The sequence below is a fragment of the Amblyomma americanum genome, chromosome 1, assembly GCF_052857255.1.
Source record: "Amblyomma americanum isolate KBUSLIRL-KWMA chromosome 1, ASM5285725v1, whole genome shotgun sequence".
Taxonomy (NCBI): Eukaryota; Metazoa; Arthropoda; class Arachnida; order Ixodida; family Ixodidae; genus Amblyomma; species Amblyomma americanum.
This window is the reverse complement of record NC_135497.1, coordinates 88,596,630-88,623,917: the sequence shown is the minus strand read 5'-3', so window position 1 is coordinate 88,623,917 and position 27,288 is coordinate 88,596,630. Positions and strand designations below refer to the sequence as shown.

Here is a 27,288-nt window from a genome sequence, read left to right as displayed (position 1 = left end):
GCCATGATATTGAGCGTGTTCACAGACTTGGCCGTTTCCAACAAGGAAAAAACCGCCCTATCATTGTAAATTTTATGAGATTTAAAGACAAAGGGCGTATCCTTTTTGCCAGCTCCAAGCTTAAAAATTCTTCCTATTCTGTCCGTGAGGACTACTCTGCACGCGTTCGCTTGGCAAGGAAGAAACTTTTTTTCGTATGGTCAGCAACGAGGTGGCTCATTTAAAATCCGTTTTGATAAGCTCATCATGAACAACAAACAGTTTGTGTACGATGCTGTTAAAGATTCTGTGGTTGAATTAAATTTATAGCGCTCTCCGCAGGCATACAGGTCCTTTATGCACCAATGCTTCCAACATCGCACGCGTGCAGCCCCTGCCCCAACGGATAAATCAGTTTCCGTTTTACTAACAAATATCCGAAGTTATTTTCCAAAGAAAGAAGCCGTGGAAGCTATATTGCAAAATAGCACAGATATTGCCGTCTTTACTGAAACGTGGCTCACACCTGATATACTGAATGACGAACTTTTCCAAGATAAGCAATCCTTCACTTGTTTCCGTCGTGCAATCCTTCACTTGTTTCCGTCGTGACAGACCAGGGCGTAGGGGAGGCGGCGTTATGGTTCTTGTTAAAAGTATTCTGGTCTCTTCTGCTATCGCAGTCAATAGTAAAAGCGAAATCTTTTGCGTGAACGTTTCTCTTGCTCATTGCACTAATATAATAATCGCATGTTACCGAGCACCTGACTCCGATCATTCCTTCATCGACGACTTAAGTATCATTCTGCTCGACATAAATAAACAGTTTCCCAATGCCAATCTCATAGTTAGCGGCGATTTTAATTTCCCAGACATCGACTGGGATAATCTAACCGCATCTTCCCGCCATTCCAGAAAATTTTTGGACCTTATTCTTTCGTTTGACCTCTCTCAAGCAGTCAGAATACCAACTCGGGGCACTAACATCATAGATCTTGCTCTTGCATCTAATCCTGATTTAATCCAGTCTTTGTCATCCATTGCCGGTCTTAGCGATCATAGCATAGTGTAGTTCAACTTTTCAGTTCGCATTACTTCACGACAACGCTCAGTGAAATACATACGCGACTACAAAAAAGCCAATTTTTCTAAAATCAATGAGGAACTAGCCAAATTTCTTCTCCACTTCGAACAGACTGCTTCTTTCAGGTCTATTGATGACAACTGGTCCATGTATAAAGAAAAAATCACCTCTTTAACTGAATCTTATGTACCCCTCGTTTGCATTCGTGGTGATGCCGGAAAACCGTGGTTTACCAACTCTTTAAGAAGTCTGTGCAATAAGAAAAAACGATTACTTAGAGAAGTTAAAAGCTCCAACTTAGCGTCTAAATGGGAGAAATATTTTAGCTGTCTGAGAAATTATACCAAGTTGCTTAAGAGCACTAAACAAAACTTTTACAACAATGACCTACTCGATATCCTTCGAAACACAAAACAGTTTTGGACTATTTTAACTCCAGGTCGTAGCGGTTCACATAATATATCTTTATTAGATCAAGATGGTTGTCATGTTCCAAATGAGTTTCGCTCGGACGTAATGAATACGTACTTCTCATCTGTTTTCACCAACGAACCAGCCGTAAACATTCCTACATCACATAGCCTAAATGTATCTGAAATGCCACCTGTTAGTATCTCAGCCGAAGGAATATGTAGACTTATTGAAGATTTAAAGTTATCAAGTGCTCCTGGGCCCGACATTTCTGCGAAAATTCTTAAAGATACCAAAGTAATATCCAGTCATTTCCTGCAAATCATTTTTACGCAATCCATTTCTAGTGGCCAAATCCCGTCCGAGTGGAAGATTAGCCGAGTCGTGCCTTGCTTTAAGGCAGGTAACCGCTCTGATCCATCAAATTATCGTCCCATCTCGGTAACATGCATTGCGTGTAAACTACTTGAACATATTTACTCCCAAGTAGCTAATCACCTCGATAGAAATTTTTTTCTTTCCAAACCAACACGGATTCCGTTCTGGCTACTCATGTGAAACTCAACTCTTCGAATTTACGACTGACCTCCACCTAAACCTTGACTCCTTGTTTCAGATATCTACCTCGATTTTTCGAAAGCTTTCGACCGAGTTCCTCACCAGCGCCTCTTGGCTAAACTTTCCTCCCTTTCACTGCACCCGCTGATATTATCATGGATTTGCAGTTTCCTAACTAATCGTTCGCAATACACCGTCATCAACAACCATCCTTCTACCGTCACTAAAGTCACCTCTGGAGTGCCTCAGGGCTCAGTTCTTGGGCCGCTCCTGTTTCTTGTCTTTATCAATGACCTTCCTTTAGGCATTTCATCATCCATCCGTTTGTTCGCAGATTATTGCGTTCTTTACCGCCGTGTTAGCACTACGAACGACCCATCATTGCTGCAGGACGACCTGAACTTGATACAAAATTGGTGCTCGACCTGGCTCATGAAACTGAACGAAACTAAATGCAAGTTTATGCACGTGTCCCGTAAACGATCTAACCTGCACTTTACTTACACGCTAAACAGGACCGCGCTATCTGAAGTTGAATCCTACAGATACCTCGGCATAGAAATAACAAGTGATCTTAACTGGTCGAAGCACATAACGTCCCTTGCTGCTAGCGTTTCTAAATCACTAGGATTCATCAGACGATCGCTCACATTTTCTCCCCCAAAGGTTAGACTAATCGCATACGAAACTTTCATCCGCACTAAACTTGAATATGCATCGAGCATTTGGAATCCCCATCAAAAGTATTTAACACATATGTTAGAGGCCATTCAAAATCGAGCCGCTCGGTTTATATCAAATTATGATTCTCGGTCGAGTGTTACTAATATCAAATCCTCTGTTGGTTTACCTTCCTTGGCATCCCGTCGTAAGATAGCAAGACTATTTCATAAACTTTATAATTTTCCCCAACTGCGTGAGAGCCTAATTATGCCCCCTTTAAGATGATCGCGACGTTTGTATAATTGCCGTAGTATTCAACGCATTCATGGTTCAACCAATGCGTTCAATTCCTCGTTCTTGCCAGCTGCCATAGCCGAGTGGAATGTCCTTCCAGACAGTGTTGTGAATGAAGTTAATTCTCTAAAATTTAAACAGATGTTAATTGATTTATTCCCCAAATTATTCCTGTTGAAGGCCCTTTTTCTTTTGTCTACTCTCTTACTTGCTTTTCTTTTGAAGTGTTCACAGTTGTATCTACATGTGTTAAGCTTATGTTCCAATTTTGTTCTTTGTGACATGATTACTGTTTGCCCCCCCCCCCCCTTATGTAATGCCCCCTGGGGCCCTTAAGGGTAAATAAATGATGATAAAATGCCTTATTTTTAAAAATTGTGTAAACTCTTAGGTGAAACACTTACCTTGGGGCAAGAGCTGCAGCGCATGATTGAGGATCTAAACACTCAGAGTAAGAAATCTCACAGAAACCGGGTTAACTAGGAGATCAATAGGAGAGGCCTTTGTTCTGCAGTGGATGTAGCTAGGCTGATGATCATTACCTAACCGAGCGAGAGACCACACTAAACCTGACAACGCAGTGGATTGTTACCCGCGGTCCACTCACAAGGCAGTTGCTCGGTGTATGATTATAGACAACATTAGGTGCAGGTGTGGGAGAATGTTTGGTGCTGTTAATTAGCTCAAGTTAATTCACAGTGAAATGAAAGGACCGTCAATGCACTCTGCATCCAAAATCTTTTTCGCAGCTGCTCGCCTCCGACGGCGCTTCACTGGCCTGGCGGCCAAGCTCTGGTGACGATGTGCCGAGCGGAGCCACTTGAGGGGCATGACCTTGTCTGGAGAGCCTCTCTACATTGGCCGTGCCCGCCACGAGGACAATCTGACCATCAGCAAGTTCCACCCGTTTCACAAGACCATTTACATACCTTTCGGTGGCATCGAATATGGTTACAGTCAGTACGAAATACTGGCGCAGTGTTCCGAGGAACACTGCGTCATCCTCCTGGAGTTCACTGACGAACGGTCTAACGAATCACAGCACTCATTTTGTGAGCCCAGACCAACTCTAGGCAATGCAATGTTTAGCGCTGCACAGAGGCAGCCTCTGTTCACGTTATCGTTGCAATGAGAAAACAATACACAGCTGTCTTGCTGAGTGCTGCTTTGCTCTTTCTACCGGGGCTATAAATTACGAAGAAAAATTCCACTCGAAAGAAAATGACATGCAATGGTGGACTGTTTAATGATTGCTATCAAGTTTAGTTTTTCTTTCAACCTACCCCATGTTGATTGTCCATTTGGGCCCCATTGAACGTATTAGCTATATGCACGCATATGAATCCAGGTTTTGTTCAGAATAAAAATATGTCACTCAGCACAGCGGTTTCCATTTTTTGTGCATGATCTTTGTACAGCAAATATAAAAATAAACAAGCAAGGGCACAGTAATGCCAGAGGTGAGCCTAAGATTGGTGCACCACAGGTGCAAAGCTGCTTTCTTGGTACAATGCTTCCAAAGAACGTCTATTTTCCTTCCTCAATTATGGAAGAGTTGTCATTCAAAGTTACAAGCTACACTGCGCGTCAACAGCTGCCAAAAGAATGCTATACAGACCATAATACTGACCCCCTAAAAAAGAAAAAAAAAACTGTCGCGAGGAAATCAAAAGGTATCGAGGCATTCTTTCACATCCACGAGAAGAGCCTTGAAATGGTAGTGCTTTATAGATTATGGAGCAGTTCAGTCTCCAAATGCTTAATGAAAGCGATAACGGACGGTAGTTAACATCCTTGGACTAATCCCATGCCCTGGCAATCTCATCGGCTGGACCACCATTATGCCGTCTAAGAGCAGGCAGTCGGGCACGAAACATTGAAAGCACAATCTCCAAGCTATGCTACCTTGTGAGTATGATTTAACTATGAAGACATCTGCAGTGATGACAAGATTTGTTTCGTGTAGAAATAGAGCGATCAAATATAATGTGACAAAGGGAAATCAGAATTATGCAAAGTATAATGCCAAAGGTGCGAATTTTATTGTAGGTATGCTGACCGACATGCTGTAGTAGGACCAGATAAAACGGGCATTCTAAATCATTCCCAGCGAGCATACCAAAATTTTCTGCAACTACAACCCAAGCAGATGTGTACAGGTATTTCGTACAGCAATAGCAGCTTCAGAGGTAACTGCCAATATTTGCGGCATGTATTTGATTGTAAAAACGTTTTTCAGCAATCCAAGTAACTAATACTTCCATTCTTCGCCTTCCTTCTCTTTTGTGCTATTAGTATCACTCTATACTATGTGGGGTGACGACGTAGCCATGGCGGCTATGGCTTGCTTGGAGAAGGCAGTCTTTTTTGCTGATAATGTGATTAGCGGTATAATCCTCGTGCAAATTGCTGCAGTTAATGTGCGCATGCTCCTTGATAAAATATAACAAAGTGTGATCTTCGGGTTGCTTCAGCTTTAGATATGGTGACAAGTTGACTTTCAGCAGTTAACTTTGGATGGTCCGCTCCGAACGTCCGCTCCAACGTTGTCGAATTAAAGTCTACATGGATATTGAACAACACCATGGCGAAAGGCTCTGGATAGACTTGAATGCCTGTGGTTCTTCAAAATGTACTGACAATGCATGGCCGATGGGCGTTTTCTGCCTTTGGCTTTTCTGAAAGTGCGACTGGCATGCCAGGAGCTCCATTCCAGAAATAAGCGCAAATGACGAGATACAAAAGGCTTAAACCACACAGAACTTCAACGTAGTATTAGGTTCAAGCAGAGTACAACACCGCCTGTAACGCGCCCATGTAAACTCATTTGCTCCTTCAGTTTAGAGGCATGACGTCGGTAGTACGTATGCTCATTGGTACACAGAGCACTGGCAGGTACTCTGTGCCACCTCTCCCTCTTCATGGCAGTCTTCGCTATGCTGGCTCTGAACACTCACTTAATCACAATCAGTTTGGTGTACCTTGTGGTCCTGGATATCTAGTTAACCCGTCATTGTACGCAACTCTTAGCACCCCTGAAAGGCAAGCGAAAGAAAATGGCTGAGGTTTAACTCCGTTACCGCTAATGAGACGAGCGAAAGACCGGCCTCCATCACTGCGCCGAGTAGAGACCGAACGGCTCCGACTGAAGCGAGAGCGCAGTGAGGCGTGCACTATATATGGCCAATCAAGTGGTCATGCCACCTGGCATGGCGAAGGCTCGGCGCAGCTTTGAGTGGCGCGGCGCAGCGCAGCTCGACTCCAGCTGTGGCCAGACCTATGGTATGACGTCGGGCGTGTGAGGCCTGGCTCAAGGTCAAAGTGAAACCTTGAGGACCCGAAAGTATCCGCTCGGAGAGAGGAGCTGTTGCTCCAAAAGGAGCCCGTCCTTTTTCACTGCAGCTATATCTCCTTGTCACAGTGACGTAATTCTGTAGCCGGCTTAAGGGAGGATGTGGGAAAGTCTGCGATTGCCCTAACCAGCGCTGGCGCTCAACTTAGGGGCAGAAACTGGGTTACCAATGGCAAGAGCTCCGTTCCCATAGGCGTTGTTGCAGTCATGACCATTCACCCAACTAGCTAAACTCGCCGGTTTACTGTTTTACTCCCGTAGGTGGCTGAGTGAGACAGTCGTTCTTCCCAGGGGTGCAAGTCAAGAGAAAACGAATGAAAGAACTGGCCAAGCCCGAATATTAAAGATTATTTGAATGTATAGGGCAATCCCTAAGTAATAGCTAACCAGTATCCACCCGTGCGCAGCCATATGGCTACAATGGGAAGCTAAACAGCTTTTTCCAACACTTCGTAGTTGATGAAAAATTCGTCCCGTCACGAAGATCGAACCCGGAACCACTTCCTGTCCACAGCAGGCAGTCTATCATCTCAGCTAACCTGGAAGCCTAGAAGACGGCAGGGCCAGACCGAGTGGACCAACGATTTGAAGGGCTGAGCACGGGTTGTGCTAAGAGTAATTACCCCCTAACTGTACTTTTCATTTAATTCCAACGCTATAATAGCAGGGCTAACATTCGGAGACTGGCTTACCTCCAGACGTCGCACACTCGAGAATAGCTTGCCTGCGCTGTCCACGACGCTTGGCATTACATCGCTGGTTTCCCGCTGGTCTTCCACGGTGGTATTCCCATCACAAAGACTAACAAAACTCAAGCCCAGATATTGTTGGGTGGGTTTTTAATAATGGTTGTTCTTACAAGAGTAGTTGATAGCAACCAGCCAAGAGATATGCTTGGCAACGTCAGCAAAGAGGAACGTCTGGTCAGCACCGTGTTAAGCAGTGGATCAGAAGGCTCCAGAAGGTCATGCATGGGTGTCTGCATCCTGCGGAGCTGCAGGAAACATCATGGCGAGAAAACACGCTAAACGAGAGCTGGTTGTACAATGACCTCGCTCTCGAATATCAGTGCGATTCATTACCCACCCGCTAAGAGGAGGCAGGGGCGTCAGTTGGTAGCGCATGGCTTCGATGAGCAGCTCCTTGCTCTCCTCGCTCGTGCGAACCAGTGGCTCATCACCCACTTTGGATAGCAGGAACTCTCGCCGCATCAGTGGTCGGCGACAGCGTTGCAGCAGCTGGCATTACAGAAATGGAAACATCTCAGCACCCATCATCAGCATTATCAGTGTTGACTCACACATAACTTGCCCTGCTTTTTTTCACAATCACTCTCTCCAAAGTCAAGGCTAGACTAGCATACGCAAAATTTCTGGACAAAATCATTTTAAAACGAGAAAAAGTTTATGAAAGCAACTTGTCCTGCTTTTTTTCACAATCACTCTCTCAAAACTCAAGGTTTGACTAGAATACGCCAAAATTATGGACAAAATCATTTTAAAACAAATGTAATTTTTTCATATAAACTTTAAGTATCATCAATCAAAATATCTGCTGACCACCCATCGGCAGTCTTAACTTTTTTTTTTAGATTACCGCTTTTGCTATGGACAAAAGCGTTCCCTTTCGTGTTCCAATGGCGGTCTTAAGTCTTAGTTTACACACAGAAAGACAGTGCATGCGATTCAAACAAAGCAACTTAATAGATTATCAGGACAAAAACAAAAAAGCAAAAATAAATAACAATAATTATATATGGTACTGAAAACATAAAAATGCAACACAGTATAAACGATCTAAATATTCATTATTAAAAGCAGCTATCAATAAGGGTTGTCAAAGAATACAATCGAGAGAAAGTTTCTGCGAAATAGTCAATTTTCATTTGATTGAAACAGACAAACTTTGGCAGTTTTAAACTGAGCGCAAAATAATCCCGTAAACACAGGCGATATGAAAACTTGATTTTTCGAAATTAAAACTTCAGGCAGCAAAATATATTTGTGAGCTGCAAATGTAGTGCGATTACTATTCTGCAAAAACTACTACTGCACTGAAACAAATTAATAACATAAGATATGCTCACATAGCAAAGGCAAGGAATTGGAAATACCGTCGAGCCTGCTTATAATGAACCTCACGGTTGCGCGGATTGAGTTTGCCATATCGGAGGATGATAGTAAGTGGACTTCCCTTGTTACAGCAAAAAAAAAAACAGGAGGAGGCACTTGAGTTCAGCCTGAAGGGTATGATTGCGAGAACGTTAATTGTACGATTTTATGGCCGGCGCGGCGCACGGCGGGCGCCGGCCATAAAATCGTACAGCCCGGAGCTCATGGTTATGCCGCTGCCGGACACCGACGGGCCTGACGCGGCCGCGGAGCATGAATGAGTTAACACATGTGCATTTGGTCATTTTCAACTGTACATTCAATGATCCCTGGGAGTCCGCATACCACTCCTGGCACAGTGGTGCAACGGTTAAAGGGGTCCCGAAACACATTTTGAGGGCATTGCTTTGCCTATTGGTTTAATAGTATGAGTTATAGTGATGCTATTAGCATCGGTCGTACCACGTATACTGCGGTTTTTAATATCTTAATTAGCTCGCAAAAACAAATTCGTGGCGCTGATGGAATCACCATACAGTAGCGGTTTTAGCAGCAGGTATGGCATCACTTAGTGGGAGTTTGATGATTGAACAAAGAGTAAATATACAGCAAATTGTGTTAATAACTCGAGATACGTTTTGTCAAGATTTTGTATCTTATATTAAATTAACAAAACCAACTTGTTTGCTCTACATAAAAGCACTGTAAATAAAGTAAAACAAAAATAATCCTCCAGAAGATCTGGCTACTTTTTGCATCAAAGGATTTTGCGCCTCTCTGTACACATCCTGCGACCTAGCACTTACCACTTAAGTCTACTCTCTATGTACCTGATAGCGGCTTTGCGGGATCGAGCCATTGCACTCTATAAGCGTTCGTTTCTGTCCCAAGGAAGCAGAGTTTCTTAATATTAACTAGACGAAAAGCTTGCCCCGCCTTTGAGAATTTGCATGGAGCTTCCTCGAGACATGGGGTGGAGAGCTACCGACTGCAGAACTACAACTTATCGCCAAAAAATATGGAAAAAGCAAACGTTGTTTTCGATAATCAAGAATGTCCTATCATTCGATATGATCTCTATGACCCGTAACAAACCAGCAAAAAAGTATGTAAATGCAAATTTTGCTTAAAATATTGCTGGTTGGTTGATTGTTGAGGAAAAGAATGCAATGTATGCCTCATATATCCTTGGACACCTGAACCGCGCCATAAGGGAAGGGATAGAGGGAGTGAAAGAAAAAAAGGAGAAAGAGGTGCCGTAGAGGAGGGCTCTGCAATAATTTCGACCGCCTGGGGATCTTTAACGTGCACTGACATCGCACAGCGCACGGGCACCTTAGCCTTTTGCCTCCATAAAAACGCCCGCCGCGGTCAACTTCGATACTGCGTCATTTTGTTTCCTGAAAACTAATTTTCATTTTCTCTTTTGACTCTGTACACCGCACGGACGCCCCCTGCATTTCGCCTGTACACAAATACGGTCGCCGCGGCAGGTAGTGAACCCGCATCCTCGGACAGCAGCTGAGCTCCTTACTAAAGTAACCTCGAGGCCCCGATCATGGTCTGTTTCCCTTTCCCTACTTTCAACTCCTCCTTCATGCCTTCCCTCACGTCATGGCTGAGGAAAAAATTGGTTTTTGAGGAAAGGCAATGGCACAGTATCTGTCTCTAATACCGGCCCACACCTGAACTGCCACTGCAAGTGGCATGACCCCGGTAATAAATCCTCTCTGCCATAAACATTTTCATGAATGCATTTCCCATACTTCAGCATTTCCCATGCATCAGCATGCTTCAGCATACATGTGTAGTCGGAAGAAGTGTGGTAGCTCCCCAGATGTGCCTAGGTGCAGAGGATCAAAGAATTAAAAAAAAGGAAATATGCGCAAATGTGCGAGGGCCATTCCAGCGAAGATGCGACAGAGAAATGCAATGGCTTCCTTGCAGCGTCTACAGGCAATGGGGCAAATTATCTGAGAGCTACAACCAAGTGCTTGGATAACGGCGGGTCCAGTAGTAACGCAGTATAGTAACAGCACCTAGAACAAAGACTGCGATAGCCAGCTGGCGCAGCTCTTTTGTGCAATGGAGTAAAGGGGTGAAGCATTTGAAACCTACGAGCAAGAGATCCCGACTCGCCATTGCTGTCGACTGACCGAATATGCTTCACTTGTGTTAAGGATTTCAGTTTATGAGGGTTTAACCTCGCAAAGGGACTCAGGCTATGCGGGATGCCGTAGTGAAGAGCTCCAGTAATTTAGACCACCTGGGTTCTTTTAATGTGCATGACATCGCACAGTACACAGGCCTCTAGAATTTCGCTTCCATCGAAATTCACACGCCGCGACCGGGATCGAACCCGCGTCTTTTGGGTCAGCAGCAGAGCGCCGTAACCACTGAGCCAACGCGGCAGCCTACTTGTGTTAAGGATAACGGAAATTCGGACCACATTCTGCGAGCACTAAAAGAAGGAGCTGTTAATATCTTAAGCCAAAGAATGCCAATCGACATTCTTATGAAATCAAATTGACAATAAATGTCTTCACACCCCATTCAATCGTTAGTTTTCAGAATCAGGTAGTTTGGATCACACTTTTTCCTGGATAATATGTTTTTCTCTCGCATTTTTTTTTCAGCATATCAACAAGAATTTACTGTACTGGTTATGTGAAAGATTAGATACTTTCTTCACTGGCCATGGACTGTGCATGTCACGACCACTTTTGCCAAGATGTTCTTTTAGCTTCCTGGAGTGACAGATTGAAAAATCCGCCCGCCTGCCACTACAATGTTGCCACACTGTCCTAGCCAAAAAAACCGTAAAAGCAGTGCTAAGAGTAATTATCCCCTTACTGTGCACTTTGTTTAATGCCAACGCTATAACAGCAGGGCTAACAGTGGGAGGCTGGCTTACCTCCAGCCGTCGCACACTCGAGAATAGCTTGCTTGCGCAGTCCATGACGCTTTACGTTACATCGCTGGTCTTCCATGGTGGTCTTCCCACCACGAAGGCTATCAAAACTCAAGCCCAGGGATATGCTTGGCGACGACAGCAAAGAGGAAAGTCTGGTCAGCACCATGTTAAGCAGTGGATCACAAGGCTCCAGAAGGTCGTGCATGGGTGGCCACATCTCGCGGAGCTGCAGGAAACACCATGGCAAGAAAACGTGCTAAACGTGAGCACGTTGTAATGTGACCTTGTTATCAGCAAAATATCATTGCAATTCATTACCCAGTTGCTTAGCGGAGGTGCGTGGCCCCGCCATGGCGGCGCGCCACTCGGGCATCAGGTGGTAGCGCACGGCTTCGATGAGCAGGTCCTTGCTCTCCTCGCTCGTGCGGACCAGTGGCTCCTCACCCACTTTGGATAGCAGGAACTCTCACTGCATCAGTGGTAGGCGACAGTGTTGCAGCAGCTGGCATTACAGAAATGGAAGCATCTCAGCACCCATCATCAGCATTATCAGTGTTTACTCACACATAATTTGTCCTGCTTTTTTTACAATCACTCTGTCTCAACTCAAGGTTCGACTAGAATACGCAACAATTCTGGACACAGTCATTTTAAAACGAGAAAAAGTTCATTACCGTTTTTCATATAACATTTCAGTATAACAATGAATATATCCGCCGACCACACATCGGCAGGCTTAAATTTTTTTTTTCCTATTACAGCTTTTGCTTTAGAAAAAAGCGTTCCCTTTTGTTTCAATGCTAGTCTTAACTGCTCAATGCAATCGATGGAAACATGTTAACGTTCTATTGTTACACATCAGAAAAATGAACCATTACCTTCAATATTTCTAGAACAGTATCTTACAATTTTTCAATATTCAAAATTTCTGTCCGAGAACGTTGGGCATGCTGGGACATGAGAACCAATTTATAAAGGGCTTGGCAGCCAAAGAGGAACTGACATGTCCTGCAATCTAACAGACTGCAGAAAGGGAATGCATTTCTGCGAATCAGGTAAATGGACTTTGCTGTACAAAGCACAATCACTTATGTTAAGGTCAGCCAATAGAACTTGATTTTATCAAGTAGAGTCCACAAAATTCAATCCAAACCAATTTTAAACCAAACAGATCAGAGGTGTCTTTGCTCAAATGCTTAGCACCTGAACGCTTGATCAGCGGCGCTGTGTCTACACAAAATCCTAACTGAGTATATTAGAACCAGTGAAAGCGGATTATCAGCTACTTTTCTCAATTTTTGCTGGGATGTCTCATTTTCCCAGAAAACAAATTTACGTGTCCATAAATCTGAGGAGCGACCTTAGTTCGTGCGAATCGCGCCACGTGGCACACAACCCTGTACTGAAGCAATTGCCGCATCCACATGGCCTCACATTTTCTTGATAACGCCAAGGGCACAGTGTTATGCTCTACTCAATGTTTTTCTCGTGGCGTATATTTTTACATGCTGACCCCTGCATAAGGATATGGTGTAGAGGATTCTCAACAAAACTAGACTGCCTGCGTGGAGAAGGATTGTTGAAGTTTATTTCTGCCTCCTTTATCACTTAAATTATCGAGCGGTCATTTTACAGGAGCCATCCACTTCTGTCACAAAGAATGATAATAAATGGGTGTTCACCTAGATTCAGAGCAAGTGGAGAAAAAAAATCAACACTCTGGTTTGTGCATGGTCACTTCAACTAGTACATTACGTTAACAAGAAGTAAACCAAACTAGCTAATCAATACACTGCAAAAGTATGTAACGGAGGAACTGCTATGTATACGAACAGCGGCAATGCACCCTTTCTTCATGTCGTGCCATATCTCCGCATCCTCGTCACTTAACAAGGCCCTGCAGCTAGCGCCACCTTCTCAGCAGCAACCAAAACTCAATCCTGACTAAACCTGATTTCCTTTTCGGTTCTGATTTCGCACCATGCCCAAGCATGCCAGAAACGGTAGATGCTTACTTGCGGACAACTGGAGACCAAGGCACGCAAGGCCTCAGGGGCTATGAACAAGTTGTCTATTCCAGTGTCAGGGGCACTTGCAATGAGCGTCTTCAATTGCGGCAGGCTGAAGACACGAAGCCTTTCCCAACCTTCCAGTAACGTCTGTAGTCGGAGGTTGCAGTGGAGGACGACATCATCTACCAACCGGAACCAGTTGACCAAGTTGACGACGTAGTCTCTTTTGTGCACAGTCGCCATTGCGTGAGAACCGGTGAGGATCTTCTGGGCGGCAGAGGCGGCCGGCGGGCAAGAGTCGAAGGCAACACAGGCAGCAAAAACGCCAGCAACGACGCGGTCTCCCGCAGAGGACGTCGCAACGAGCGGCAAAACTCCCAGCTGTAGAATGTGGTCTTCTAAGCCGCAGAAGTGGCCCAGGCCACCCAGTTCGTGCATCATCTTGGCGTCTGCAGTGGGTAAGAGAAAAAAAATGACAGTCGATTAGCGTAGTCAGGCGAGATGAGAATTAGGTGCGCTAGCAGTTCGGTTTCCACTTCCGTTCTTGTCTTCAGATAAAGTGTTTACAGATGGCAGTTGCTGGTATAGCGATAATGGGTTAATGTCCACATATGCAACACAGCGAGCCATGAAAAGAAAAAAGCGCAGCCTGAAGGGTATGATTGCGAGAACGACACATGTGCATTTGGTCATTTTCAACTGTACATTCAAAGATCCCTGGGAGTCCGCACACCACTCCTGGCACAATGGTGCAACGGTTAAAGGGGTCCCGAAACACATTTTCACGGCATTGCTTTGCCTATTGGTTGCATAGTATGAGTTATAGTGATGCTATTAGCATAGGTCGTACCGCGTATACAGCGGTTTTTAATATCTTAATTAGCTCGCAAAAACAAATTCGTGGCGCTGATGGCGTCACCATACAGTAGCGGTTTTAGCAGCGGGTATGGCATCACTTAGTGGGAGCTGGATGATTGAACAAAGAGTAACTATACAGCAAATTGTGTTAATAACTCGAGATACGTTTTGTCAAGTTTTTGTATCTTATATTAAATTAACAAAACCAACTTGTTTGCTCTACATAAAAGCACTGTAAAAAAAGAAAATCAAAAATAATCCTCCAGAAGATCTGGCTACTTTTAGCATCGAAAGATTTTGCGCCTCTCTGAAAACATCCTACGACCTAGCACTCACCACTTAAGGCTACTCTCTATGTACCTGAGAGCGGCTTTGCGGGATCGAGCCATTGCACTCTATAAACGTTCGTTTCTGTCCCAAGGAAGCATCGAGCTTCTTACTATTAACTAGAGGAAAAGCTTGCGCCCTGGCTACGAGAATTTGCATGGAGCTTCCTCGAGACCACCTGTACCACCATGGGCGCTCTAAGCATCATGGGGCGGAGAGCTACCGACTGCAGAACTACAACTTATCGCCAAAAAATATTGAAAAAGCAAACGTTGTTCGATAATCAAGAATGTCCTATCATTCGATATGATCTCTTTGACCCGTAACAAACCAGCAAAAAAGTATGTAAATGCAAATTTTGCTTAACATATTGCTGGTTGGTTGATTGTTGAGGAAAAGAATTGGCGCAATGTATGCCTCATATATCCTTGGACACCTGAACCGCGCCATAAGGGAAGGGATAGAGGGAGTGAAAGAAGAAAAGGAGAAAGAGGTGCCGTAGAGGAGGGCTCTGCAATAATTTTGACCGCCTGGGGATCTTTAACGTGCACTGACATCGCACAGCGCACGGGCACCTTAGCCTTTCGTCTCCATAAAAACGCCCGCCGCGGTTGGCTTCGATACTGCGTCATTTCGTTTCCTCAAAACTAATTTTCATTTTCTTTTTCTTTTTTGACTCTGTAAACAACAGAGACGCCCCTTGCACTTCGCCTGTACACAAATACGATCGCCGCGGCAGGTAGTGAACCTGCATCCTCGGACAGCAGCTGAGCTCCTTACTAAAGTAACCTGGAGGCCCCGATCATGGTCTGTTTCCCTTTCCCTACTTTCAACTCCTCCTTCATGCCTTCCCTCACGTCATGGCTGAGGAAAAAATTGGTTTTTGGGGAAAGGCAATGGCGCAGTATCTGTCTCACATACCGGCCCACACCTGAACTGCCATTGCAAGTGGCATGACCCCGCTAATAAATCCTCTCGGCCATAAACATTTTCATGAATGCATTTCCCATACTTCAGCATTTCCCATGCATCAGCATGCTTCAGCATTTCCCATGCTTCAGCATACATGTGTAGTGGGAAGAAGTGTGGTAGCTCCCCAGATGTGCCTAGGTGCAGAGGATCAAAGAGTTAAAAAAAAGGAAATATGCGCAAATGTGCGAGGCACATTCCAGCGAAGATGCGACAAAGAAATGCAATGGCTTCCTTGTAGCGTCTACAGGCAATGGGGCAAATTATCTGAGAGCTACAACCAAGTGCTTGGATAACGGCGGGTCCAGTAGTAACGCAGTATAGTAACAGCACCTAGAACAAAGACTGCGATAGCCAGCTGGCGCAGCTCTTTTGTGCAATGGAGTAGAGGGGTGAAGCATTTGAAATCTACGAGCAAGAGATCCCGACTCGCCATTGCTGTCGACTGACCGGATATGCTTCACTTGTGTTAAGGATTTTAGTTTATGAGGGTTTAACCTCGCAAAAGGACTCAAGCTATGAGACATGCCGTAGTGAAGAGCTCCAGTAATTTAGACCATCTGGGGTCTTTTAATGTGCATGACATCGCACAGTACACAGGCCTCTAGAATTTCACTTCCATCGAAATTCACACGCCGCGACCAGGATCGAACCCGCGTCTTTTGGGTCAGCAGCAGAGCGCCGTAACCACTGAGCCAACGCGGCAGCCTACTTGTGTTAAGGATAACGCAAATTCGGACCACCTTCTGCGAGCACTAAAAGAAGGATCTGTTAATATCTTAACCCAAAAAATGCCAATCGACATTCTTATGAAATCAAATTGACAATAAATGTCTTCACACCCCATTCAATCGTTAGTTTTCAGAATCAGGTAGCTTGGATCACACTTTTTCCTAGATATGTTTTTCTCTCGCATTTTTTTTTTCATTATATCAACAAGAATTTACTGTACTGGTTATGTGAAAGATTAGATAACTACTTTCTTCACTGGCCAAGGACTGTGCATGTCACGACCACTTTTGCCAAGATGTTCTTTTAGCTTCCTGGAGTGACAGATTGACAAATCCGCCCGCCTGCCACTACAACGTTGCCAAACCACCGTAAAAGCAGTGCAGACACTCTATAGCAGTAAATGCTGCTTTTAAAACACTAATCCCAGGTCGAACATTCACTGCAACACTACCTGTTGCGACATGTGACACGTGCACATGGGTCGCCTGAGGCAGTGCCCCGAAGACCTATGCTAACATCGCTGTGAATGTGAGGGCGAACAGTGGCTACAAAGATCTGGAATTCCTTTCCTGCGATGCAAAGCGAAAGCGAAAGTAATTTGGAGCAATTGTTCGGCAGGCACCGAGTATTAATTTGCACCAGAATACATGGCACCCTTTAGTCTTTCAACAGGGTTCTCACCCTCTCCTGCCGTTCTCTGTCCTTCTCGAGATTGTAGGCTTCGTGCTGTGAGCTGAGGTGCTTCAGGAAGTCCTCTGCCCACTCAGTGAAGAACTGTTCGTCCTCCACACCAGTGTGCCCGCTGATATGTGTCTTGATCTCTTCTTCAAGCTGGAACAAAAACAAAAAAAAAAATCAAGAAACCCAAGACACTAATAGCAGCACTGAATGCAACAGCCCAAAAACAAGCTCAACAGCTGATCAAACATGCGCTATTTTCCACAAGTGGCAACTTCGAAGATGCACGACCTCGGGCAAGAATTTTTCGATGAAGTCAGCTGGGTTGTATGGGGACTATACTCCGTTTCATATATAAGGTGCAACACTGAAAGGTACGGAAGTAGTGCACGTGAAAAGATAAAAGAGAGGCTCGTTACTCCGCACTTGTTTTGTGCTCGAGTGGCCTAAGAAACGAGAAAGCAACACTGTCATCAGCAACAACAGTGCACATACTCAAGCTCATGACAAACGATAACTGGTATAAAGATATATCGCTAGTAACGAACAAATTCTTCACATTTATCAATTCTTCCATTGCTGCCGTGCAAAAATAAACCATACATAACGATAAAACTATCGGCGCAATAAAGCCTGCAGCTATAGGATTATGGCCATCCGGTAGGTGTTTACCAATAAAATGTCTGAAAATCTGAAGAAAAAACTAAACATTTTAAAGCGAATGCCATGAAAGCTGCAAAATCCATGAGGGGCTTTGCGTACAGCCCTGGGAACCAAGCGCTATCATCGCCGCAATTGCTTGAAGGAGGAGGGAAGAGCTTGCTTGGGTGCCGCCACACAACACTTTTTCACACCAATGTAGTTTTTGTCATTTGTGCGTTTGTAAACGCTGCAAAAATTGCAGCGACTTCTTCCGCCAAACTGACCATGTAACTGGTGACCAGCTCAGGGGGTCCACTGAAAAAAACATTCTCGCAGCTGCTTGAAAAAATGCACCAAATCTCTCCACTCACATCCTGTGATAACTGCGCATATTTGCAACCGATCAGCTGAATGAAGCATGTAATTTCCAATTCTATGCCAAGTCAAGCAAACAGGGAAAAGAGGGGTCAGATTGTGACAATATAGCATGCCATATGAGAAATGCTACAATAGAGGTGTTGAAGCGAACTATTCGAGATGCATGAAGTATATTAGTCTATCAGTGGTCAAATTAATGAAGACACACCTTTTAAGGCAGAGACTAAAATTGACACTAAACACAGCACGCATTGCATATTTAGCAGTGTACCGTTCACTCCACCATGTTTTGTCCTTGTTGCAACAGATATTCTTAAGAATGAGTATGAGCGTACATGCCCCCTTTCACAAACTATGCCTTGAAGTTTGGGCCTGCCTTGTCGCTTTAATTTGGATTGTGGAATTCATTTCCTAGTGCAGTTTAGCCAACCATACAGTCCTTTATTTTGTTTGCCAACATAAATTTGGGAAAACCTAAACAGAGGGATAAAAGAGGAGGAGGAGGAAGGAGGTGGTCCACAAGCAAAACTCACGCGAGGAAGCTCCGCCTCGAGCCTCTTTCTCTCCCTCATTTCAAGAAGAAGGCTGCCGCCACGGTTGCTGAGGCGGAATGGGTCGGCGGCGCGCTTCTCGAACTCAAGGAAGCGAGCCCAGAGAGCTTCCCGCCGCTCGACTTTCATCAAAATGGGCTTGTTTTTGGCGTGGAACTCCTTCAGCCTTCTGAGCTCTTCCTCCAGTTCTTCAAGCCTCCGGTCTGAAAAGTCTGAAAAGGCAGGAGGCAGCACATATGAGGAGTGGCATGCATGCAAGAGCAGCAAATCAAATCAAATGTCAAATAAGAAATTATTGAGTACATGAGCGATGAACACATTATTGCCAGTACACAGACGAGCGTCCCAGAATCAGGACACTAATTTGGTGTAGTATGAATTAGATGAGGGTCCCTCTACAAATAAACAAGCAGCAACACGGCAGCAACAATAATTTGGATTGGTTTCCTTTATGGGGACACGTCCCAAAGAGACTCGGGCTATGAGGGACACTGTAGAGGAGAGCTCCGGGCAATTTTGACCACGTGGGGTTGTATAACGTGCACTGACATCGCATAGCACACTGGCCTCTAGCATTTCGCCTCGATCAAAATGAGACTGTTGTGGCCAGGATCAATCCCCTATCTCCGAGTCAGCAGCAGAGCATCATGACCACTGAAGCACAGCTCTGGCTTACACTAAAGTACTGCATTTACATGACCTTAAGTTGACCAATTTTTCAGAATTTGAAAATCTGAAGTGGCTTAAGTGAAGTGGTTAACTTAAAATCGAAACCAAAGCATTGCACCATAAATAAAGGCGAGACAAAAGAGATATTAGGCATGCTGCAGTGTGGTTTGGTTACATTTTTGCTGTGTGGCTCCGTCGCATCGCTCTTGGACCATGCCTTGAGCAGCTGCTCTGTCAACACGCAGAACCGGCCACCCCACCCTGCCCAAGGCAGCCGATGGTGGCCGTCCATAAGTAGCAAACCGGCACCAACCCACTCCCCACACGTGGCCACAGATTGCGTCTGCTAATAAACGGCGGCGGCCCGATAACGCATTCGCGTTCTACTCTTAAAACGTATCGCCCAAGTTTTTTTTTTTGTACTTTCAGCCGCGCACTCGACGCTCAATGGAGTTTCGATAGCTGATGGAAGGGCCGCGGTTCCAATCACGGCTGCAATGAGACTGTTGTGGCCAGGATCAAACCCGTATCTTCCGAGTCAGCAGCAGAGCATCATGACCATTGAACCACAGCTCTGGCTTACACTAAAGTACTGCATTTACACGACTGTAAGTTTACCAATTTTTCAGAATTTGAAAATCTGAAGTGGCTTAAGTGAAGTGGTTGACTTAAAATCGAAACCAAAGCATTGCACCATAAATAAAGGCGAGACAAAAGAGATATCAGGCATGCTGCAGAGTGGTTTGGTTACATTTTTGCTGCGTGGCTCCGTCGCATCGCTCTTGGACCATGCCTTGAGCAGCTGCTCTGTCAACACACAGAACCGGCCACCCCACCCTGCCCAAGGCAGCCGATGGTGGCTGTCCATAAGTAGCAAACCGGCACCAGCCCACTCCCCACACGTGGCCGCAGATTGCGTCTGCTGATAAACGGCGGCGGCCCGATAACGCATTCGCGTTCTACTCTTAAAACGTATCGCCCAAGTTTTTTTTTTGTACTTTCAGCCGCGCACTCGGCGCTCAATGGAGTTTCGATAGTTGATGGAAGGGCCGCTGTTCCCATCACTACGGCACCGCCACTCGGAACCGCAGCGGCTCCAGGGAGTGGGGTAGCCGACGGAAGAGCTGATGCCGCTCGCGCGTAATTCCTCTTCGACGCAGACGAATTTGACTACTGCCAGCCACGTTTCACAAGTCTTTAATGTAGTGCTTTGTTATTCGTGCTCCCGGTCCGGTAAGCGTCGGCGCTTGTTCGCGGCTACATTCGAGACGGCTGTCATTCTATACGCCGAGGAAACGAACTGTGCGCCGGGCAGCAAGTTCGACATTCACAACGGGTAACACAGGTGTGGCAGCTGCAGCGAGACAAAATTTTCAGCTGTTCCACATGATGTGATGAGGCTGTTTGCGAAGTGCGGGATTTTGCTGCACGATGATGTTAGAACGACGCGCTGTGGGACCACAGCAGCGATCACGACAGCAGCATTAGCTAAGAGATTTCACAAGTGTGAACGAGTAGTCCAGTGGCTAACACATTTTCGTTTTGGAATGTGCCCGCGCACGGCAGCCGATAGTGGCTGCCTATACATGGAATGGAGGTTGCAGGATAGTGCTATCGCATTCTATTCTCAAACGCTAAGCGTAAATGAACTCAAAGTTTGTTTGCTTTTTTTTTTTCAGAACTGCCATGTGGGGGAGTAGACTTACATTCGTGTTGACTTACAGTCTTGTAAATAGATTAACACAGTTTATACACATAAAGAGAAAGTACATGTGATTCAAGCAAAGCAACTTAACCGATTATCAGGACAAGACCAAAAAGCTAAACTAAAATAATCATTATAATTGGTACTGTAAACAAAAATGCAACACAGTATAAACGATTTAAATATTCATGATTAAAAGCAGCTATCAATAATAGGGGTTGTCAAAGAATATAATCGAGAGAAAGTTTCCGCGAAATAGTCAATTTTCATTTGATTGAAACAGACAGAAACTTTGGTGGTTTTAAACTGAGGGGAAATAATCCCATAAACACAGGCGATATGAACACTTGATTTTTCGAAATTAAAACTTCTAGCAGCAAAATATATTTGTGAGCTGCAAATGTAGTGCGATTACTATTCTGCAAAAAACTACTACTGCACTGAACAAATTAATAACATAAGATATGCTCACATAGCAAAGGCAAGGAATTGGAAATACCGTCGAGACTGCTTATAATGAACCTCACGGTTGCGCGGATTGAGTTTGCCATATCGGAGGATGGTAGTAAGTGGACTTCCCTTGTTACAGAAAAAAAAAAAATATGGAGGAGGCACTTGAGCTCAGCCTGAAGGGTATGATTGCGAGAACGTTAATGAGTTAACACATGTGCATTTGGTCATTTTCAACTGTACATTCAAAGATCCCTGGGAGTCCGCATACCACTCCTGGCACAGTGGTGCAACGGTTAAAGGGGTCCCGAAACACATTTTCAGGGCATTGCTTTGCCTATTGGTTGCATAGTATGAGTTATAGTGATGCTATTAGCATCGGTCGTACCGCGTATACTGCGGTTTTTAATATCTTAATTAGCTCGCAAAAACAAATTCATGGCACTGATGGCGTCACCATACAGTAGCGGTTTTAGCAGCGGGTATGGCATCACTTAGTGGGAGCTTGATGATTGAACAAAGAGTAAATATACAGCAAATTGTGTTAATAACTCGAGATACGTTTTGTCAAGTTTTTGTATCTTATATTAAATTAACAAAACCAACTTGTTTGCTCTACATAAAAGCACTGTAAATAAAGTAAAACAAAAATAATCCTCCAGAAGATCTGGCTACTTTTTGCATCGAAGGATTTTGCGCCTCTCTGTAAACATCCTACGACCTAGCACTCACCACTTAAGGCTACTCTCTATGTACCTGAGAGCGGCTTTGCGGGATCGAGCCATTGCACTCTATAAGCGTTCGTTTCTGTCCCAAGGAAGCATAGAGCTTCTTACTATTAACTAGAGGAAAAGCTTGCGCCCTGGCTATGAGAATTTGCATGGAGCTTCCTCGAGACCACCTGTACCACCATGGGCGCTCTAAGCATCATGGGGCGGAGAGCTACCGACTGCAGAACTACAACTTATCGCCAAAAAATATGGAAAAAGCAAACGTTGTTTTCGATAATCAAGAATGTCCTATCATTCGATATGATCTCTTTGACCCGTAACAAACCAGCAAAGAAGTATGTAAATGCAAATTTTGCTTAAAATATTGCTGGTTGGTTGATTGTTGAGGAAAAGAATTGGCGCAATGTATGCCTCATATATCCTTGGACACCTGAACCGCGCCATAAGGGAAAGGATAGAGGGAGTGAAAGAAGAAAAGGAGAAAGAGGTGCCGTAGAGGAGGGCTCTGCAATAATTTTGACCGCCTGGGGATCTTTAACGTGCACTGACATCGCACAGCGCACGGGCACCTTAGCCTTTCGTCTCCATAAAAACGCCCGCCGCGGTTGGCTTCGATACTGCGTCATTTCGTTTCCTCAAAACTAATTTTCATTTTCTTTTTCTTTTTTGACTCTGTACACAGCAGAGACGCCCCCTGCACTTCGCCTGTACACAAATACAATCGCCGTGGCAGGTAGTGAACCTGCATCCTCGGACAGCAGCTGAGCTCCTTACTAAAGTAACCTGGAGGCCCCGATCATGGTCTGTTTCCCTTTCCCTACTTTCAACTCCTCCTTCATGCCTTCCCTCACGTCATGGCTGAGGAAAAAATTGGTTTTTGGGGAAAGGCAATGGCGCAGTATCTGTCTCACATACCGGCCCACACCTGAACTGCCATTGCAAGTGGCATGACCCCGCTAATAAATCCTCTCGGCCATAAACATTTTCATGAATGCATTTCCCATACTTCAGCATTTCCCATGCATCAGCATGCTTCAGCATTTCCCATGCTTCAGCATACATGTGTAGTGGGAAGAAGTGTGGTAGCTCCCCAGATGTGCCTAGGTGCAGAGGATCAAAGAGTTAAAAAAAAGGAAATATTCGCAAATGTGCGAGGGCCATTCCAGCGAAGATGCGACAAAGAAATGCAATGGCTTCCTTGCAGCGTCTACAGGCAATGGGGCAAATTATCTGAGAGCTACAACCAAGTGCTTGGATAACGGCAGGTCAAGTAGTAACGCAGTATAGTAACAGCACCTAGAACAAAGACTGCGATAGCCAGCTGGCGCAGCTCTTTTGTGCAATGGAGTAGAGGGGTGAAGCATTTGAAATCTACGAGCAAGAGATCCCGACTCGCCATTGCTGTCGACTGACCGGATATGCTTCACTTGTGTTAAGGATTTTAGTTTATGAGGGTTTAACCTCGCAAAAGGACTCAGGCTATGAGACATGCCGTAGTGAAGAGCTCCAGTAATTTAGACCACCTGGGTTCTTTTAATGTGCATGACATCGCACAGTACACAGGCCTCTAGAATTTCACTTCCATCGAAATTCACACGCCGCGACCGGGATCGAACCCGCGTCTTTTGGGTCAGCAGCAGAGCGCCGTAACCACTGAGCCAACGCGGCAGCCTACTTGTGTTAAGGATAACGCAAATTCGGACCACATTCTGCGAGCACTAAAAGAAGGAGCTGTTAATATCTTAAGCCAAAAAATGCCAATCGACATTCTTATGAAATCAAATTGACAATAAATGTCTTCACACCCCATTCAATCGTTAGTTTTCAGAATCAGGTAGCTTGGATCACACTTTTTCCTAGATAATATCTTTTTCTCTCGCATTTTTTTTTTCATTATATCAACAAGAATTTACTGTACTGGTTATGTGAAAGATTAGATATCTACTTTCTTCACTGGCCAAGGACTGTGCATGTCACGACCACTTTTGCCAAGATGTTCTTTTAGCTTCCTGGAGTGATAGATTGACAAATCCGCCCGCCTGCCACTACAACGTTGCCAAACCACCGTAAAAGCAGTGCAGACACTCTATAGCAGTAAATGCTGCTTTTAAAACACTAATCCCAGGTCGAACATTCACTGCAACACTACCTGTTGCGACATGTGACACGTGCACATGGGTCGCCTGAGGCACTGTCCCGAAGACCTATGCTAACATCGCTGTGAATGTGAGGGCGAACAGTGGCTACAAAGATCTGGAATTCCTTTCCTGCGATGCAAAGTGAAAGCAATTTGGAGCAATTGTTCAGCAGGCACCGAGTATTAATTTGCACCAGAATACATGGCACCCTTTAGTCTTTCAACAGGGTTCTCACCCTCTCCTGCCGTTCTCTGTCCTTCTCGAGATTGTAGGCTTCGTGCTGTGAGCTGAGGTGCTTCAGGAAGTCCTCTGCCCACTCAGTGAAGAACTGTTCGTCCTCCACACCAGTGTGCCCGCTGATATGTGTCTTGATCTCTTCTTCAAGCTGGAACAAAAACAAAAAAAAATCAAGAAACCCAAGACACTAATAGCAGCACTGAATGCAACAGCCCAAAAACAAGCTCAACAGCTGATCAAACATGCGCTATTTTCCACAAGTGGCAACTTCGATGATGAACGACCTCGGGCAAGAATTTTTCGATGAAGTTAGCTGGGTTGTATGGGGACTATACTCCGTTTCATATATAAGGTGCAACACTGAAAGGTACGGAAGTAGTGCACGTGAAAAGATAAAAGAGAGGCTCGTTACTCCGCACTTGTTTTGTGCTCGAGTGGTCTAAGAAACGAGAAAGCAACACTGTCATCAGCAACAACAGTGCACATACTCAAGCTCATGACAAACGATAACTGGTATAAAGATATATCGCTAGTAACGAACAAATTCTTCACATTTATCAATTCTTCCATTGCTGCCGTGCAAAAATAAACCATACATAACGATAAAACTATCGGCGCAATAAAGCCTGCAGCTATAGGATTATGGCCATCCGGTAGGTGTTTACCAATAAAATGTCTTAAAATCTGAAGAAAGAACTAAACATTTTAAAGCGAATGCCATGAAAGCTGCAAAATCCATGAGGGGCTTTGCGTACAGCCCTGGGAACCAAGTGCTATCATCGCCGCAATTGCTTGAAGGAGGAGGGAAGAGCTTGCTTGGATGCCGCCACACAACACTTTTTCACAGCAATGTAGTTTTTGTCATTTGTGCGTTTGTAAACTCTGCAAAAATTGCAGCGACTTCTTCCGCCAAACTGACCATGTAACTGGTGACCAGCTCAGGGGGTCCACTGAAAAAAACATTCTCGCAGCTGCTTGAAAAAATGCACCAAATCTCTCCACTCACATCCTGTGATAATTGCGCATATTTGCAACCAATCAGCTGAATGAAGCATGTAATTTCCAATTCTATGCCAAGTCAAGCAAACAGGGAAAAGAGGGGTCAGATTGTGACAATATAGCATGCCATATGAGAAATGCTACAATAGAGGTGTTGAAGCGAACTATTCGAGATGCATGAAGTATATTAGTCTATCAGTGGTCAAATTAATGAAGTCACACCTTTTAAGGCAGAGACTAAAATTGACACTAAACACAGCACGCATTGCATATTTAGCAGTGTACCGTTCACTCCACCATGTTTTGTCCTTGTTGCAACAGATATTCTTAAGAATGAGTATGAGCGTACATGCCCCTTTTCACAAACTATGCCTTGAAGTTTAGGCCAGCCTTGTCGCTTTAATTTGGATTGTGGAATTTTTTTTCTAGTGCAGTTTAGCCAACCATACAGTCCTTTATTTTGTTTGCCAACATAAATTTGGGAAAACCTAAACAGAGGGATAAAAGAGGAGGAGGAAGGAGGTGGTCCACAAGCAAAACTCACGCGAGGAAGCTCCGCCTCGAGCCTCTTTCTCTCCCTCATTTCAAGAAGAAGGCGGCCGCCACAGTTGTTGAGGCGGAATGGGTCGGCGGCGCGCTTCTCGAACTCAACGAAGCGAGCCCAGAGAGCTACCCGCCGCTCGACTTTCATCAAAATGGGCTTGTTTTTGGCGTGGAACTCCTTCAGCCTTCTGAGCTCTTCCTCCAGTTCTTCAAGCCTCCGATCTGAAAAGTCTGAAAAGGCAGGAGGCAGCATATATGAGGAGTGGCATGCATGCAAGAGCAGCAAATCAAATCAAATGTCAAATAAGAATTTATTGAGTACATGAGCGACGAACACATTAACGCCAGTACACAGCCGAGCGTCCCAGAATCAGGACATTAATTTGGTTTAGTATTAATTAAACGAGGGTCCCTCTACAAATAAACAAGCAGCAACACGGCAGCAACAATAACTTAGATTGGTTTCCTTTATGGGGACACGTCCCAAAGAGACTCAGGCTATGAGGGACACTGTAGAGGAGAGCTCCGGGCAATTTTGACCACGTGGGGTTGTATAACGTGCATTGAAATCGCATAGTACACTGGCCTCTAGCATTTCGCCTCGATCAAAATGAGACTGTTGTGGGCAGGATCAATCCCATATCTTCCGAGTCAGCAGCAGAGGATCATGACCACTGAAGCACAGCTCTGGCTTACACTAAAGTACTGCATTTACATGACCTCAAGTTGACCAATTTTTCAAAATTTGAAAATCTGAAGTGGCTTAAGTGAAGTGGTTGACTTAAAATCGAAACCAAAGCATTGCACCATAAATAAAGGCGAGACAAAAGAGATATCAGGCAAGCTGCAGTGTGGTTTGGTTACATTTTTGCTGCGTGGCTCCGTCGCATCGCTCTTGGACCATGCCTTGAGCACCTGCTATGTTAACACGCAGAACCGGCCTCCCCACCCTGCCCAAGGCAGCCGATGGTGGCTGTCCATAAGCAGCAAACCGGCACCAGCACACTCCCCACACGTGGCCGCAGATTGCGTCTGCAGATAAACGGCGGCGGCCCGATAACGCACTCGCGTTCTACTCTTAAAACGTATCGCCCAAGTTTTTTTTTTTGTACTTTCAGCCGCGCACTCGGCGCTCAATGGAGTTTCGATAGTTGATGGAAGGGCCGCTGTTCCCATCACTACGGCACCGCCACTCGGAACCGCAGCGGCTCCAGGGAGTGGGGTAGCTGATGGAAGAGCTGATGCCGCTCGCGCGTAATTCCTCTTCGACTCAGACGAATTTGACTACTGCCAGCCACGTTTC

General features: G+C 45.0%; 2 protein-coding genes across 3 annotated transcripts in view; both read right to left on the bottom strand.

The window, feature by feature from the left end:
- Nucleotides 1–7,149: 7,149 nt before the first annotated feature.
- Nucleotides 7,150–27,288, bottom strand: part of LOC144113186 (protein regulator of cytokinesis 1-like) — a 347,115-nt gene continuing 326,976 nt past the window's right edge. Inside the window, exons 3-9 of one of the 2 annotated variants that reach the window (XM_077646134.1) lie at nt 18,496–18,725; nt 16,946–17,095; nt 13,382–13,827; nt 11,685–11,835; nt 11,367–11,592; nt 7,428–7,579; nt 7,150–7,335 (exon numbers count right to left, since the gene is read on the bottom strand). In XM_077646134.1, the coding sequence (XP_077502260.1) occupies nt 13,816–13,827; nt 16,946–17,095; nt 18,496–18,725 (392 nt within the window). In that variant the 3' untranslated portion in view covers nt 7,150–7,335; nt 7,428–7,579; nt 11,367–11,592; nt 11,685–11,835; nt 13,382–13,815. Of the gene's footprint in view, nt 7,580–11,366; nt 11,593–11,684; nt 11,836–13,381; nt 13,828–16,945; nt 17,096–18,495; nt 18,726–27,288 lie in introns of both variants that reach the window. The other variant, XM_077646133.1, reaches the window with a different exon arrangement.
- Nucleotides 26,026–27,288, bottom strand: part of LOC144113188 (protein regulator of cytokinesis 1-like) — a 43,977-nt gene continuing 42,714 nt past the window's right edge. The window contains exon 9 of the mRNA XM_077646136.1: nt 26,026–26,216. Coding sequence (XP_077502262.1) covers nt 26,166–26,216 — 51 coding nt within the window. The 3' untranslated portion in view covers nt 26,026–26,165. The remainder of the gene's footprint in view (nt 26,217–27,288) is intronic.